The sequence below is a fragment of the Pelmatolapia mariae genome, linkage group LG9, assembly GCF_036321145.2.
Source record: "Pelmatolapia mariae isolate MD_Pm_ZW linkage group LG9, Pm_UMD_F_2, whole genome shotgun sequence".
NCBI classification, from domain to species: Eukaryota; Metazoa; Chordata; class Actinopteri; order Cichliformes; family Cichlidae; genus Pelmatolapia; species Pelmatolapia mariae.
The window spans coordinates 27,781,126-27,798,009 of NC_086235.1; the positions used below are offsets into that span (position 1 = coordinate 27,781,126).

Sequence of the window (16,884 nt, forward strand, 5' to 3'; positions counted from 1 at the left end):
GGATTGGGTGGGGACAATGTGGGAATTCCAGAGCTCCTACCTCGCTTGCTGTTTGCAACGTGGACAGAAGGGGCAGTGGACAATGCAACTTGAGGAGCTACTAGACAAATTAAAAGAAACAAACAAACAAACAAACAAACAAACAAACAAACAAACAAACAAACAAACAAACAAAAAAACCCCATGATATTGCAATTCAACATAACACATGTAATGCCAGAGAATTAAGGATACCAAGCATCACGCCTAATAAAAATATAACAATAAAAAGAAAAGAAAAGAAAGGAAACATACGCAATAAAGATGAATGATGGCATTGAGAAATAAGGAGTGACATTGCCAAGTGAAGCTGGCTGCGTGTAGCAGCATCTGTTACAAATGCCTTCGATTCAACAATTCAAATATTATGGACCCTCTTTTACGCTTCATTTCATTAACAAGTGCTTAGTATAATTCAAAACTGTCTGTGTATGTTTCCCCAGACAGAAACTATACCCTGACAAACTACTCTCCACCTCGGTGGAGGCCAGCCAAGAATTTTCACACTATAAATTTGTGCACAGCTGCGTGGGTAAGGAAACTGGCTAGCAGTGAACACATCAATCCCTCCATTCTTTTACGGCTATAAAGCAAACAGTGGGGAAAAGGAAATAATGGGCCCGGCCTCTGCCATTGTACCAGGTGACATAAGCCCTTGCCACATACATTGTGAGCGCTTGGCTGCAGTCATGGAAACACAGAGCTGAACGGTCGTGCGCTAGTTGTGAGGTGGCTGAACACGGCATCTACATGATGGATTAAGCTAAGATGAGCCCAACACTTACAAAAAAAGACAGAAGTGAAACCTCTCCTGCTTTTCTATCTAATGACCTAACATGGTGCTGAGAGCTGAGCACCAAACTGAAACAGAGTGTTAATGTATCAGCGTATGTATAAATCAGAGAACTGCAGCAACCTCTTGAGCCTCCATCCTGAGTGCGACAGGCTGACTTATAATGTTTTTGGGCTTTTCAAGAAGCCAGGAAAAAGGGAAGGATAGTTTGGGCTACCAAAGAGTCATTTTTGACAACTGTACAAACACCTGAAGTAAATGAATCTGCAAAACAAACATAATTGTTGCATAATCTTAGATGCCTACCTTCTTTTCGGTTAGCGACACCTAGGGATGACACATTCGGCCGAACTGCGTGCAATTGAGAGAAATCAGGAGTTAATGATGTGTCCTCGTGTGATGCACTTTACAGATCATCTAAAGAGGGGAGACTATGTGGTAGTGGACACAGACAACTGGAGATATGAACATGTCCAGCATGACTCAGATCTGTAAATCAGGAAACAGCACGATGGGGCAGGGCTGACATGGACGGGCAGAGAATGCATCCAAAGACCCATTAAAAGGACGTCGGAGAGACGTTGTATGTAATTTGTGTGACGTCCATGACCTTGCTGTGCAACTGTATGTTTATGGCAATGGCAATGATGAGTGGGAAAAAAAAACTGAAGAAAAAAGATCAAGAAAAAAAACCAAACTCAGTTAAACTTAGTATTTAGGTCATGATTTATGCAAGGGACTCTATGTATAGCAAATGAAGACGTTAGGGGGCATTTTGTTTAATTCATCACATTGACTGAGTAATCAATATCTAATTACAGTGTATTTCTGGTGGAGGAATAACAATGAATAAATAATGGCAGGTGTTGGGACTTGGAATGACGGACTGCTGTGGGTAGCATAACCTCATAATTACATACAAGTCAGTATTTCCGTGTCAGGGAAATACTTTGCGGTTGGAAATGGAGAGGACTCAAGCAAAGGGAGGAATACGGATAAGTTTCCTCATCGTGCCCCTTCATCTCTTCACTTGATCTTTCTGTCCTTTCGCTATTGACTCCATGAATCATGCAATCTTGGGTAATTAACATCCAGCGGTGTCTTGGCAAGAAGCCACTTACTCTAACTATGTGTGAATAGAGAATATGACTGCTGTTCACCAAGTGCAATCTTTTAAATAATGACTTTTTTCCCTTGTGAAATAATGGTTTCGAATCTTTTTTTATTTTTTTTGTAAATGGGCTGGATTTCAATAAAACATTAGTTTTGAGGTTTGTATGTCTTTACAGAGTGACAGTCACTTTAAATACCCTCAGCGCTGATTTCAAAACTGCTCGAACAAAAGAAGAATTTGATTCTTCGTGGGGATTCTGGCATCGGTGACGACTTTGACGTCTCCGCTGGGTCTGAGTCACACGAGTCACCGAATGAAATGCTGTTTGAAAATGAGATATTAACAAATAAAGAGCTTTTAAAAAAAGCTCTTTTTTGAAATCTACTTTGAAATGCTTTGTTCGTGTGATAATCACTTAGCAGTGAAGCCGTTTGGTCAAAACAGCTGCAAAAAAAATGCTCTGCCAGGAACATTTGGAGGGGAAAAAACGTGAGAACGCTGCACTGTCTAGATCTTAAATGTCGAACCACTGATCTAATTGCTAGAGTATGATGATATTTAATCACAACCTGTTTCCAAAAAAAGTTGTGGTGCTGTGTGAAACGTAATTCAACATAAAGCACAATCCTTGTCAAATCATTTACCTGAAAACGGCACAAAGACATTGAAAAAAAAAATCCAGGTTTGATCATTTTAAATTTGCTGCCAGCATCAAGTAAAGAAGGCTGAGTAAACAAAAGCCTGGAACCTGTGTAGCATCAAAAATAAAACAAAGTAAGATAAAAATATTAAACAACTGTTGAAACATCTCCTAACTAATTGGTTATATTAGCATAAGGTCAGTAACACGACCGATTATCAAAAAGAGCATGCAAGAAAGCCTCGGTGTCTCAGAGGTAGCGATGGAGAGGCGTCTGCTCCTCTGTGTATTACTGGGTGTGCAAACAGTTCAACAAGGCTTCTCTGTGCTAAATTTGAAAGGGATTTAATAATACACGGTACATAATATCATCAGTAGATTCAGAGAATATTGAGACATCTCTTTACATAATGAACAAGGCTGCAATTGGCTGCGATCTTCTTGGGCCTTCGAACGGCACAAGAGAGGCACATTTGGTTCTGGAAATCACTGCATGAGCTCAGGAACACTCCTGAAAGCCGCTGTCAGCAAACACAGTTCAAAGCTGCAAATACCAGTCAAAAGAGCCACGCTAAAGGAGAAAACAACAAGAAGTAAAGAAAACTGCCTTTTTCTGAACCTGAGCTCATTTAAGATGAACTGAGGTCAGGCATTTAATTATCTGTCCACAGTCCAAAATCCAGCCTTCATGCTGGTAAATGGCTGCTTTGGTGTACACTGGGTACTTTGTAAATGTATAAAGTAATGCTATGAATGTTAAACAATACATATAGGTTCTTAAGCAACAATGCTGGCATTTTTTTTTTCCTTTAGAGAAGGTTTTGCTCATTTCGTGAAGATAATACAGCTCCAGAAAGTCTCAATTTGTTGTCTTTGTACCACTTTCAGTGAAATATAGTTTCAAATCATAACAATAATTTTATTTTCATTTTACACATTTCCCAAACTTGCATTTATTTTTTTTTCATTTTTTTGGAAACAGGGTTTCTGTGTTGGCAACTGACGGGATGTAATGCACATCTAGGTTCCATTAATTATTTTGTTAGGGGGAATATCCAGGAGTGAAATGAGTGGTGACGGATTTTAATCAATGCCATACTTATAATGAAATGCAATCTTGCAGAGCCAGAATTGTTTTTTAAAATATTAATTTCACTTTAATGGTCTGCATTAGGCAATTCTGCCTGGCTTAATAAACTTGAAATAGAATTGAGGAAAGTCAATAAGGAATTCAATTACCTTCAAAAACAACATAAAAAGTGCAGGGCTTTGTTTTTTCTCCCCCAAACAGTAGCTTTGTTTCCAATCCTTAAAAAAAAAAAAAAAACCTCAAGGACATCATAACCTTTTTCCCCCCCTTAGCCTGTTCTTACTTTATTAATAATGCGACTTAACGTTGGTTTGTGTTTGCGCTGAAAATGGCCTCATCCTCTTCAGTGTGCTTAAAAAAATAAGACAGTCAGCATGTTTCATTTTTTTGTGTTTTGTTGGTTCTGTGGAAGGCTGCTGCAACAAGACAGCCACTCGTGAGAAATCTAAATCCCCGTGGGCCAATCTGGATGAGAAACGAAGACTTTGGTTTGTCAGTGTCCTTTCTACATCGGCCATCCCCCCCACCCCCCCCAAAACACACACACGTACACACACACACGCACTTATCAGCATGCACACCCGCCCTGTAAAGGATTTGAGGACAGCCGTTGGACATGGTCTGGCCTGGCATTTTGGAAGGGATGGAAAGGATGGATGTGCAGCAGTGAATATGTATGTGTACACAGCATGTATGACGAGCATGCCCACACACACTAAGCACTAATAATGCCGTGCATGAAGACAAAGCACAATTCGGAGGCAAGCAGTGGAAGACTGTAGTTGGGTTAGGGTGGGGGGGTGAAATTGGTCGTCTTGGCCACATGTCCATTTCTGACTCATGACGTCATAGCATCAGACTTTATAACAAGTGTTCACTTACTGAGTAAGCTACCACACTAAAGCCTGATTAATAACCACCCGGGAACAATCCCTACATCGCTCGCAACACGTTTTAGGAAACTTGCCCAGAAGTCATCTTAGCCTTTAAATGATAAAAACAAGACAAGCACACATGTGTCCTTTGGGGAACCTTGGGTTGGCTTGAGCACACAATTGGATATTAAATGAAAACAATTTACTACTGAGCTTAAAAAGAGCTCAAAAATAATTGGAAATATTGAAAAATGCTGTTGATCTTAATTTAACAGGTAACTTCATCATGGAGGGGGCAATTTATTAATCAATCCGCTGCCCCGGGAATAGAGGATACTCATGAAGAACAGGGCGATGGGGGAAAAAAAGAGAAAAGATTAAGGCGAACTGAGCCAGACTGTGAATGCACTTTGACTTGTTCAATACAGTCCTATGTTTCCTGCATCACACAGCCTTCCAGGCAGCAGTAACTTGAGACATGGCACCTCTCTTCTTCCTCCTCCTCCTGAGGGGCTACTGTTTGACGAAGATAATACCAGCCGAGGCGCTTGCGGCTTATATTAAAATGACCTCCTGTGACATTACACTGTCAGAGAGGTCTTGGCACTTTAATAAAGTCTAGATGCCATTTATTTATAATGCATGGGAGAGAAGGAGGGGGAAAAAAAAAAACAAATGACATTTGCCATGCAGAGCCAGGCAAGTATTATCTGGTCGAGTTGAATCAGGATAAAGTAAATTAATATGCCCACATTATGACAATATAGCCCCCAGCTATGGCTTATCCCTCCCCCTAACCAAAAAAAAAGAAAAGGTTAGTCGACAATTGCTGAGTGATTTTTCATAAGATTGGAATCAGAAATGAACACCTGGCAATGGGTTTAGGGGTGTACGGTGAAGGGTGGGACAGTAGGCAAAGCAAAGCATCAAGCAGTCATATTGTTTACTTGTAACTGTTTACTTACTAACTGGACCAATGTTACTAGGAATACCTGCAAGAGAGGAAGAGAAAGCAACAATTAATATTAAGGCACATAACACAGACATTAGAAAAAGTTACTTTTGCCATCCGTCCTCACGGGGGACTGACTTCCAGCAGCAACATCCGTGATTCATGCTGCTGAACTCTACCCCTGAAACCACGACATCTAAAGCAATGCCAGCAGTGCGCACCATGACTTTACGGTGTTGCCCGTACCCGTTTATCCTTACGTCTGCTTGGTGTCTTGTGGTTTTCCTCTGTTATTTGTCTTTTGATGTGTCTGCTGTTGGCGGTGTCAGATAAGGTCACTGCTGCCCTCCCCCACAGCTAAAGGTGCACACCCCTAAATGTCACAAAAATCACTGGAAAACCCATGTCAGGCTCATGACAGTCATGGGATACTTTTGTGATTAGTGAACAGTGCCTGTTTTCATGAGAATTAAGTTGTCAGCACATATTCCAACACACGCAAATATCAAATGGCATCAACTCAGTCTCTGACACCAAAGGAGGACATATCTTATCCTGTTGCCTAACCGCCCATCCCTCCGCTGAGCAATCTCTTGAGCCAGGCAGCCGCTGAGCAGATAATACAGTCTGTCTCATGCCCACGGTGACCAGATCTCTCCCACACCAGGACATTGGCTGGCTGTGGATCTGAGCACGCTAAGACGTTCACAGGCTTCTTCCGCCGAACCAACCGCTATCATCTTGGTTTGGGTTTTAATTAGGACCTCAGGACCGAGTGACGCACATTTGTGGCCGCATCAGACAGCACGAAGCAAAGATGATGTCAGACAAAGTGCCGAGGACTTTGCCACGTTTCTCAGTTTGAATCGGTATTCCTCAAAGGCACGTGAATGCACCGGCTGTGTATTTTTGGTCAGCGTTTGTCTTCAGAGAAATTTGCTCTCAACTCTACTTTTTCTAATCATCCCTTTAAAGCGAGGCCCTCCCTCCCATTCGCTCTACCCCCTGCCCTCAATAAGGCAGTCTGCCCACCAAAACAAACAACCTGCTTGCCATGAAAAGAGAAGCATGCTGTGCAAGAGTACCCATACTTCTTCTAAACAGTAGAAACAGAAATGAAATAAGAAGAGATCTCACTCTCCCTCCAGCTCACATCTCTCCTATCATTCGCTCGCTATCACACCTGCTGCTGAAGAAGCTGAGAAGGCACATGTGCAGGATTTTTGGTGGGGTCTTTCATCTAATGGAGCCGTCACGAAATATCTCCAAGTACTCAGGGGAAACGAGGATTTTCTGAGTGTGTGTGTTTGTGTTCGTGCACTTTGATCAAACTGCTGTCATTCAATCACTCTTCCTCTGATCTCTGCCTGCCGGTTGTATTTAGGAGCCAAAGCTATGACCTGCTTGATAACCGTGAAGTACAGAAGTCTATGCTGACACATGGAGACAGAGTGTAATGGGTGTCAGACCTCAAGGGGGTGGACAGATGCTAACCATGAGACAGGAAGGGCGAGGCAGAAACCATCAGGATCCCAGCCATTTTCATTGTCACACTCGGATTTGGGAAGTTGGGCTGGATACAATCATTTGCAAATGAAAGCTGCCACCTCACAAAACACAGTGCAACAGAAAAAAAATAGTTTTTTTTTGGTTTTTGTTTTTCCTAAATAGAGGCCAACAAGTATGAAAAAATTGTTTGGAGATGGGCATGCCAGAGGCAGTGTTTCCTTAGTCTTCTTTTCAAACCGGTCCTGGTTGATCGCTAATCAAAGCCACAGAGAGCAAGAGATATGCTGCACATATGTTCATGTTAAATACCTAATGTGCAGTGCATGAACAGAGAGCATCACAATGAAGTTATCTCATACTTTTTTGTACACAGAGATATCCATTAAAATCCACTGCCCCTGTGAAATAAATGTGCATGTAATGAAACCAAGATACACATGCAGCTGTAGCCAAAGATATTCACGAAGAATTTTAGGTCTGTAACTGAACTGTAAAAAGAAAAAAAGGGGGGTGGGGGGGCTTGCAGTGCTACAGAGGGGCTGGTTAAGTAGCTGACAGAGCAATAATACACAAACGTTATCTGCATCTAGTGTGAAAGATTAGCAGGGGGACCCACTATGTTTAATGGAAAAGGATATAAATAAAGAAGCAGAGCTGGTGTGTGTGTGTGCGTGTGTGTGTGTGTGTGTGTGTGTGTGTGTGTGTGTGTGAGAGTGAGTGAGAGATCACTAGGTCTTGTTATTACTGTACAGACTTTCATTAGTGTGCACCACAGAAAGTTTACAATTTAAGTAGAGATATTCTTCATAACAGAGAAAATATTCACTATGGGCTCCACTGTACCAGCGACACAAATGCCAAATAGATCACAGCCATGGCTCACCCGGCCCGGACACGGAAAGGATTGACAGATTGATAGCTCTTCATGTGTTCATTATGCAGCGCGTTCTGTCCTCCACCCATCCTCAGGTAAAATGTAGCTATAAAACTGTATAAATCATGATTCGTACAAAGACGTGGTTCACAGTGATCACTCATTTGACAAATTACACTTTGCCACTTCACTGAGCTCAAGGCCATAGAACTTTTCCTTTCAGGTCATAATCTCAGACACCAGTGGCCTGTCACTACAATTATTCAGTGCTTTAGGCACAGCCTGTGGGGTCCTAGCAGAACCATGGATCTCATGTCAGGTCACTGAAATGATTTTTAACCGCCATCGTTTCCAATTCCCCTTCACCTGCCCGGCCTCACCATTATGGGGCACTGGCTCCAATCTAATTTTGTCTTATCGCACAGGAAGAGCATTAGGAGCCGCATTTGTTGACTCTGTGCTCCATTGATTTTTATGCGTTGCGCAGAGATCGCGGTTCTGAGCTGCTAGGCTGGTGAACATGATCTCCTCGGGCCGTGTGATTCACCGCACATTCGGGGTCAGCACATATGACACATGTGCAGATAGGTGCATTACAATACAGTGCAGGCCGACTCATGTGGGGCATCAACCGATTTGCAACAAATCTCACTTCACAGTGTGGTTAGAAGTCTCATTGCTTGATGTTTACTCTATATCGGATGGCTTCCAGCTATGCTGTCAAGCATCCAAGATCTCACTAATGGATTATCAGAAACCCATAATAAAATGTTCTCCCATGGATATTCAGCCTTTAAATCTTTGGCATACATTCTGTTTCATCACTGAACTGGCTCGTCTGTCATTTATTCAGTGTGTCTGCACATGTGCAGAAAGGGCACTCATCTTAGGAAAATTTCTGCATGCTTTCTAGATTTTACTGTCAAGAGCGTTCGTTGGCATGGGGCTCAGCTGGTGTGTGCTTGCGCGTGTATGACCGTGCGTGTCGCTGTGTTGTTTCTGTCTGTATCACTTCTGTTCTGACCTTCAATGTGTCTCACCTGTTTGCTTTGGCAATACCTGGACTTCCCTGGAAAGGCGCTTATCAGCTGAATTTCCACCGCAGGCAAAGTTGGTAATTACTTTCCGAGGCTGCCATCGTTTTATAGCAATCCATCATCATCTAGAGCTCTTTGGCTATATAGAGCTCAGTGGTGGTGACAGGCATTGCTAACTGGTTAGCAGCGGAAAGACTGCCAAAACACAAGCATACAGCATGCAAGCTGATTGAATTCCTCAGGAGCAAAATTACGTCTTGCCCGGCTTCCTTGCTACGTCTCAATGTGTAGATGTGAATTGAAGGTGGCAAGCCTTAAAGTCCCCAAGAGCCAAGTTGGACAAAGCACAGTTAAGATTTCAGGGATGGAATGAGGTGTACATCAGTGGCAGCACGAAAAGTGAGAAGGAGGGGGGGAAAAATCTGGAGATGGAAGAAACAAATATTTGAAAGAAAGATTACCGTCACAGCTGCACAGAGCCGAGATGTGGAAAAGACAGAGTAAACAAGCTTGGTCTCTGGGGTGGTTGGGGGTGTTGTGGGGGAGAAAAAGAATGAGAGGGAGAAAGACAGAGTGAGCATGAAACAAAAGAAAGAGAGAGCGAGCACAGGCAGAGGCAAGAAGAAGAAGGAGAGAAAAAGGTAGCGGGGAAGATGGGCAGCAGGAGAAGCAGAATGACAGGATGCAAAACAACAGCCAATAAGTTTTATAGAGAACAAAGAAGGAGAATGGGGGTAAAATGAAAATTCAAATGAGTGGGTGTTATACATGAGAGCACAGCTCCTGAATGAATGTGTGTAGATGCATAAACATATGGCACTAATTGAAATCACAGTAGAGCTCAGAGATGATGAAAAACCCACATTTAAAACATGGTTTATTGGACCTCACTTAAATTCAAAAAGAAATGACAGACCTTCCTTTTTATCGAGCCATGAAGCTAAATAAAAGAAGAAAACACTAAGCGCTAATTTTCTTTAAATGATATCTTTAACAAATGTACTGTGTGGATTGGTTAGTAAAGCAAAGTCTTACTACTGCAGTTGGTAAAACATCACACAGGATTCATTTTAATGCTTTTCGCAAAAGAACCATTTTTTTTAAGACGGGTGTGTTACGTGTTCATATCTGCCCAAATCTGCCCAAGTACAGTAATTGTAAGAAAGAGTGAGCTTTATTCCACGGTGGCACCATCAGTTCCTGAGGGATTTGGTCTTGCCGCTGAAAAACATAAATCTCACAAAAGGAGGAAGATCGATCAGGCAACCTAAATATGTGTGCGTGTGTGTTTGTTCACATTCCTATGATCAGCTCCCTCAAGCTGACACTCCACACAAGGAAAAAAATAACATGCTACGTGTAAGTCAAATGAAATAATACTTGATATTGTCACTGCCGGCTCCAGATATCACAGTGCTTCTCATCATGCTAATGTGGAATGTGGGAGAAGCAAGGTGTTCTGCGTGAGCGGGATACTGAGGGTTGGGGGTGGATCTTCTCTTCCAGCTGGGGGGTGGGGAATGAATCCTGCTGGAGAAATCCACTGCATGTTCGCGCCTTTCACTGCTTTGATCAAAGGAGATCCATAAACTCCGAGGCTGGCTTTAGTTAAATCTGAACAAGTGCCTCTTAATCCTTCTCTGATAAGCCAATCTATTCATTTTATCAAGATGCAGATGGAACAAATCGGGACTTAATTAATCTGAATGTTAGGCGTCGTTGGATGAAAGTGACATTCTCTGAGTGCAAGGAAGTTGCAAAAGTTTAAAAGAAAAGAAGAAAAACTATCTATCATTTCCTCCTTACTACGGCCATTAAAATGTCTAGACACTAGCACCAAAGACTTTCAATTAGCAGTGTCAGTCAAACACATCACACGATGAAAAACCTGCGCGCCGGCCCCTCGATAAACCAAAGCATACATGTGTGGCGTGCAACAGTGTGATCGTCATAAAAAGGTAATGGCTACAGGTGACTGGTAGGATATGTTATTATGGCTGCCATAACAGCTATCATCAAACTCAATGACTGAACTTTTACAAGGCTGTCACAGTGCAGCAGAGCCATGCTCCCCTTATAACTTCACTGCTTACATCCCCGTGCTGACACTGGTAACAACCTTCAAAAGCCTTTCTCTTTCCTGTCCCACCAGCTTGTCTTTCACTGGTGATGTTCATCGTTTCTTTCATCTGCATTCGATGAAGACAGAATACACCTATACATGCATGAGTGCTTATACTGTAAGGAGATATGAAAGCAATTTGAAATGGATTTGAAGGTAGCGTGAGTAGTGACGCACAAGTACAAAGCTGGCCTTATTTTAAATCTTAAGGAAATTCGTATGTGTTTGTGTGACTTCACAGACTACCCGCTTCCTATTGTTCTACTTCCCCATGCTGTCTGCAACAGCTCGTTCACTGCTGAACATGTGACAGCTAAGGATGTATGCTTTTATTTTTAAAAGTGCTTTAGTAATATTCTAAAACAGGTCAGCACTGCAGCCTATCCCAGCTCGTATGTTGTTTCTCTCCAAGTTAAAACTGAGATTAAAACATCTCTTTTTCCAAGCGTGACCTGACCAAGAGAGCAGAAAATATTTTTTACAAATACACACACAAACAATATAAGGAGACAAATACAACACTCACAGCTGCCAGAGCTTGCTTCCTGTTAAAAGGGAGTTTTTCCTTCCCACATTCACCATGTGCTTGCTCATAGAGGGTCGTCTTACTGTTGGGGCTTTCTCTTTATTATTGTGAGGTCTTTAACTTATATAGCACCAAATTTTCTATTCTAAATAAAAATGAATTGAACTGATTTGGAGTATAAATGAGTGTTTAGGTGTTAGTTTAGCTACTGAGAAGAAAATATTGATCACTAAACTTTGAAACATATTAACTCAGTTTCTCTTAACTTTCTTTTCACACATGCACAGCTTTGTTTTAATCTAACTACATATATGGATATGTGAGCTTCATGTTGGTTACTTGTAAAAAGTCAGGTCAGCAAGCAGTCTTACTAGGTTGGACCTACAGCATGCAGAGTGCACCCAGCCCCATTAGGGTAGACAGAAGGTGACTACTGCACATTTCTCTCATGTGTCTTTGTGAGTTGCTTAGCTCACCGAAAGGGACGGATGTTCTGTAGAAATTGCTCAATTATGCATTTTTGCAAATGAGATCGCTCCTTCTCTCCCCCTTTGTGCCTATGTGTGATGGGTGGGGGCAGCTGTCTTTCTCACCGTGCAGCACACTTGCACACAGAGAAGCCGTGCTCTTAGCGACATCGGTAGAGTGAACTAAATGTTCAAAAGTGTGATTACACTTCGCTAAAGCTGACGTGCAAGAAGTGCTTTACACATATGGTAAAAGTCATATGTGCACCATGGAACTCTCCATCACTGCTGTGGGTGCGTCTGAATGAAGTGCTGATGAACATTAACCGAAAAGTGAGTTACATCAGAATAACAGAATGCTGCCACTTTAACAGACTGATGAAGTCAGGAATGCTACCTACAGATGAGGACAACATTATAGTCACTCTGAAAGCTGAAAGTGTTTTTAAAAAGGTATTTTCAACATAGAATTTCTAAACCTGCAAATTTTCTTTAGAGACCATAAATCATATCATAAAATTCGCACACAATAACAGAATAATAAAAAAAAAATTGACCAGGGTCGATGTTATTAGCCTACTGAAAACAGACCTTTTTATAGACCCATAGCACAAACCAGTGCTGTGAAAACATGTGCTTTAACTTTGTAATGCTTGAAGCTGGTAAAACTGAGGGTTATCTTCCCATTTACATACAGTACAAAAACTTAAGCAGGGGTTTGAGCTGACACTGTCACTGAGAAAGCATTATGCCAATAACTAAAGTTGGGAATTGTAGTCTCAAAGAAGACAGTCACTGGAACCCTGCACGGGAATGAACTGCAAGGTTGCAGACCAAGAAAAACTTCACCTCTGCAGAAAAGTTGCCTTCAAGCCAGACTTAAGCAAGCTAATGACAACCTGCAGACAGATTATGCATACTGAGATGAAACCGTTTGGAGAAAGAAGGGAGAGGCATACAACCCAAAGAACAACATACCCACAGTGAAGCATGGTGGTGGGAGTATTATGCTGTGGGGATGCTTCAGTATATCTGGAACTGGGAATCATCAAGGCCGAAGAAATTACAAAGAAGAATATGTGAAGATTTTGAAATGAAACCTCAAGCACTCAACAACAAAATGGGTCTGTCTCATCACTTCCAACACGACAGCGACCCAAAACATAGATCGGTCCTGGCAAAGTACTACCTTCAGAAGACCAAAGCAAACATTATTGACTGGCCTCCCAAAACCCTGACTTGAATCACAATGAAAATCTTTGGGGTGAACTGTAGGCCAAGATCCAAGCCAGAAGACCATCAAATCTGAGGGAGATTAAGAGATTTGCCAGAGAAGAAAGGGCTGAGGTTGCTCAGGAGACGTGTGTGAGACTTACCGAAGTCTGCAACAATGACTGCAGGCTGCTACCCAGCAAACAGGATGCACAGTTTACTATTAACATCAGGGAGGCTAATAATTCTGTATTCTTCATCTGTATTCCATGTGTGAAAAGAAGTTATCAGGTTTATGTGTTTCTTTCAAAAAAAATTTCTAAAAACTTGTATTTTTGACTTCTCAAGTTTATCTTAGATGCATATACTTTCTCACTGTTTCCCAATATTGTACGTACTCTGTATCATACGTTCTCTAAATCAAGAGATCCAGTCTGTAAAGTGACAGCAGAATGTGAAGTGTTTTGAAGAAGATGATGCTTCATGAGCATAGAACCATATCACCCTATTAGAACACTTCGCTCTCGCACTGCAGGCTTACTTGTTGTTCCTAGAGTATTTAAAAGTAGAATGGGAGGGAGAGCCTTCAGTTTTCAGGCCCCTCTTCTGTGGAACCAGCTTCTAGTTTGGATTTGGGAGACAGAAACCATCTCTACTTTTAAGATTAGGCTTAAAACTTTCCTTTTTGCTAAAGCATATAGTTAGGGCTGGATCAGGTGACCCTGAATCCTCCCTTAGTTATGCTGCAATAGGTGTAGGCTGCTGGGCGATTCCCATAATGCATTGAGTTTTTCCCTTTCCAGTCACCTTTCTCACTCACTATGTGTTGATAGACCTCTCTGCACTGAATCACACTTGGTATTAATCTCTGTCTCTCTTCCACAGCATGTCTTTTATCTTTTCTTCTGGGGGGGGGGGGGGGTCTACCTTACAATATAAAGTGCCTTTAGGCAACTGTTGTTGTGATTTGGCGCTGTATAAATAAAATTGAATTGAACTGAATTGAAATTGAATTAATGGACCTTTGCATACTGACATCATACACATGCAGTACTTGAACTAACTAAGATGATTTCTTTAGCACACAAACTGCACAGAGAAACATGGGTTCTCTAAATCAAGTCATCCATTTGAAGTGCATACACGGATTCTGGGTTTAATATAACACAGAGGATATATTTTTACAATCTGAATTTAACTTTTCAGAGGCCACCAGTTTTCTGCCCCCTCCACCGCCAGCTTCTATTTCCCTCAGTGTCCTCAGCCCTACAGTGAAATGAACTGCCATGGTTAATTCTCCAACTGATCTCTCTCCTTCTGTCTCCACAGAGGAAGGAAGCAAGAATGAGTGAGGATGAGAGAAGCATGGGTGGGGTGGCTGGGTGGATGGGTGTGTGTGAGGGGCTGAGGGGGTGAGAGACGCAGATGAAAAGAGCGAGAAAGACAGAGCCACCCCAGAAGGCTGAGTTAGCTGTGACAGAGAGCGATGCCCACTTCCCCTCCTTCTATCCTTGCCATTCCTTGTTTCATCACTTTCTAAATCCCGCTCTTCTTCTGCGCTCTCAACACAGAGCCATTGTAAGACGACATATCAACGACCCCCCAACCCCACCACCCACACACACACACTGCACCCCTCCCCACACCCAGACTCCACACCCTCTCTGAATGATGATTCATCGACCTCCTTATCGCATCAGACTACTTGATGGGCATAGTAAAAAGAAATTAAATCTTAATTAAATTTTCATCTTTGACAAATTTGTCTCTGCAGAGCTGCCATATGCTCGCTGGGTTTGGGGGAAAACATTGAGAGGGAAGGAGACTTTTGGAATTGGTGTTGAATGGGCTTGAAAATTACAAAACAGCACAAGGTGCATTTTTCTGTCAGCCTTGAGCATTTTCTTTTCTATTCAGGAGGGATAACCTTGCATTCCTATAGATTTTTCACACCGTTATTACATTATGGATTTTTCTTCCTCCAAGACAAAGTATAATAACGCACTTTATACTCGGACTGTTTTTCATCACTTGCAGGGCAAAGGGAGCATGTGTGCGTGAGTGTGTCCTTGTGTAGTTATGAATGTGTGTATGTTTGTGTGCATGCAGGTCTGGATGATCACCTGTGTGTGTGTGTGTGTGTGTGTGTCACCTTTTTTAATAATGTGCTGTCAATCTGGGCTCTGGGAATGGGCATTTCACTAACCCTCCCTAAGTCTCATAACGTGGATCCTCTGGGAGGTAGAATAAGTCATCAGTGGCCGGCGGCCGGGGGCCCTCGAGCGCCGCAGAGAAAGGCAGAAATCACAGCGGATGCAATAAGGAGACAGGGTGGAATAAAAGTTGGGCTTTCATATTAATGCCACGGCACTCAAAGTTATAGCCCTGCTGCTCATCACTCTTTCTGGAAATGATGTAAGGGAGGAGTAGTGGCTGCTCTGGAGCCTGTGTTCATGTCATTTTGTAAGGGGCAGTTGATACTCGCTGTTTTTGTGCTAATTGTTATGTTAAACACACTCACAGATCCATCGCCTATTTACTCACTGAAGTCTGTTAACAGCAGAAAGTCTAAAGGTGAGACGCAGGACCTGGATCATCTCCCAGCCCCTCATTTCAATGACACTAAACTGCTGTATGAACAGAGTACTTCCCGTATTGTGTGTGTACCCCAGGAAGAACACACATTCCTGCCTTTCAGTTCAGGAACAAAATAAACAGCAAGCAGTAAAAGTCTGGGGGGAAAGAGGCCATGAAAATTATAATATATTCCATATTTCTCAAGCTCATAGACTGGTGTATTTCTCCTTCTTGGCAAGGGAAGTTTTACTGTAAATTCCAATATTACAAGCAGTTGCCTTCATGCAGTTTTATACTTCTTTCCCTGAGGTTTGCTCAGGGCTGCAAGTGAGATTCAACAAACTTTCTTAAACTCACATTTTTAAAATCAATTAATTATGATTAATGTGATGAAGGTGATGATGATTATTTGGCTGCTGGGGGGCAGTGGGAGCAAGCTGAGAACAAAGCATTTTCATTTCATCACCTTACACAGCAAGGAGAGCTTTCAAATGAAGTCATGACTCTGGCCACCTGGTGAACCCAGGACTAATTTTCACTCCTCGTTGTTATTTTGTTTCCTTGTCTGCACTGTGGTTTGTTACCAACTGCCGAGGTTTGATGTCAGTTCACTAGTTGAACTCTCTCTGCTTGGTTCATCCACAAAACTGCATTTGAAAAGCAAAACAACAGTATTAAAAAGTGTAAAACAAAGAATTCCTTGTTGTCCTTGCATTAAGTCAGATATAAAACATGGGTCCAGACCAGCAAACGTTCTTCAAGCTCTGTGAGAAGAAGATGTGATGTGACGTCATGCCAACGCGTTAGACAAAAGGAGGTTGGCCCACTTACTTCAGCTCGAGCAGGAGTAATTGCCTCTGTTCTACATTAGCATCGCAGCTGCAGCTTAACAACATTATTTATTAACTGTAATCCGTGTTGTTTATTAGTGGGAAGCTCGAGCCCACTTCAAAATATAACAATGTGAGATTATGCAGTCTGGATGCACAATTTCCCCATTGGCGACATTTGTTAGCATTCTACTTTTTAATTGTGACATTCCTTTGTGTTCCTGAAA

The 16,884-nt window shown here is 42.1% G+C and overlaps 1 protein-coding gene across 6 annotated transcripts in view; it reads right to left on the bottom strand.

Moving 5' to 3' along the window:
* The window catches only part of ntng1a (netrin g1a), a 119,728-nt gene that overhangs the window by 14,403 nt on the left and 88,441 nt on the right, over positions 1-16,884 (bottom strand). For 3 of the 6 annotated variants that reach the window (XM_063484041.1, XM_063484040.1, XM_063484042.1), the window contains exons 5-7: positions 5,517-5,543; positions 1,139-1,183; positions 41-100 (exon numbers count right to left, since the gene is read on the bottom strand). In XM_063484041.1, coding sequence (XP_063340111.1) covers positions 41-100; positions 1,139-1,183; positions 5,517-5,543 — 132 coding nt within the window. The remainder of the gene's footprint in view (positions 1-40; positions 101-1,138; positions 1,184-5,516; positions 5,544-16,884) is intronic. The other 3 variants (XM_063484043.1, XM_063484044.1, XM_063484045.1) reach the window with 3 other exon arrangements.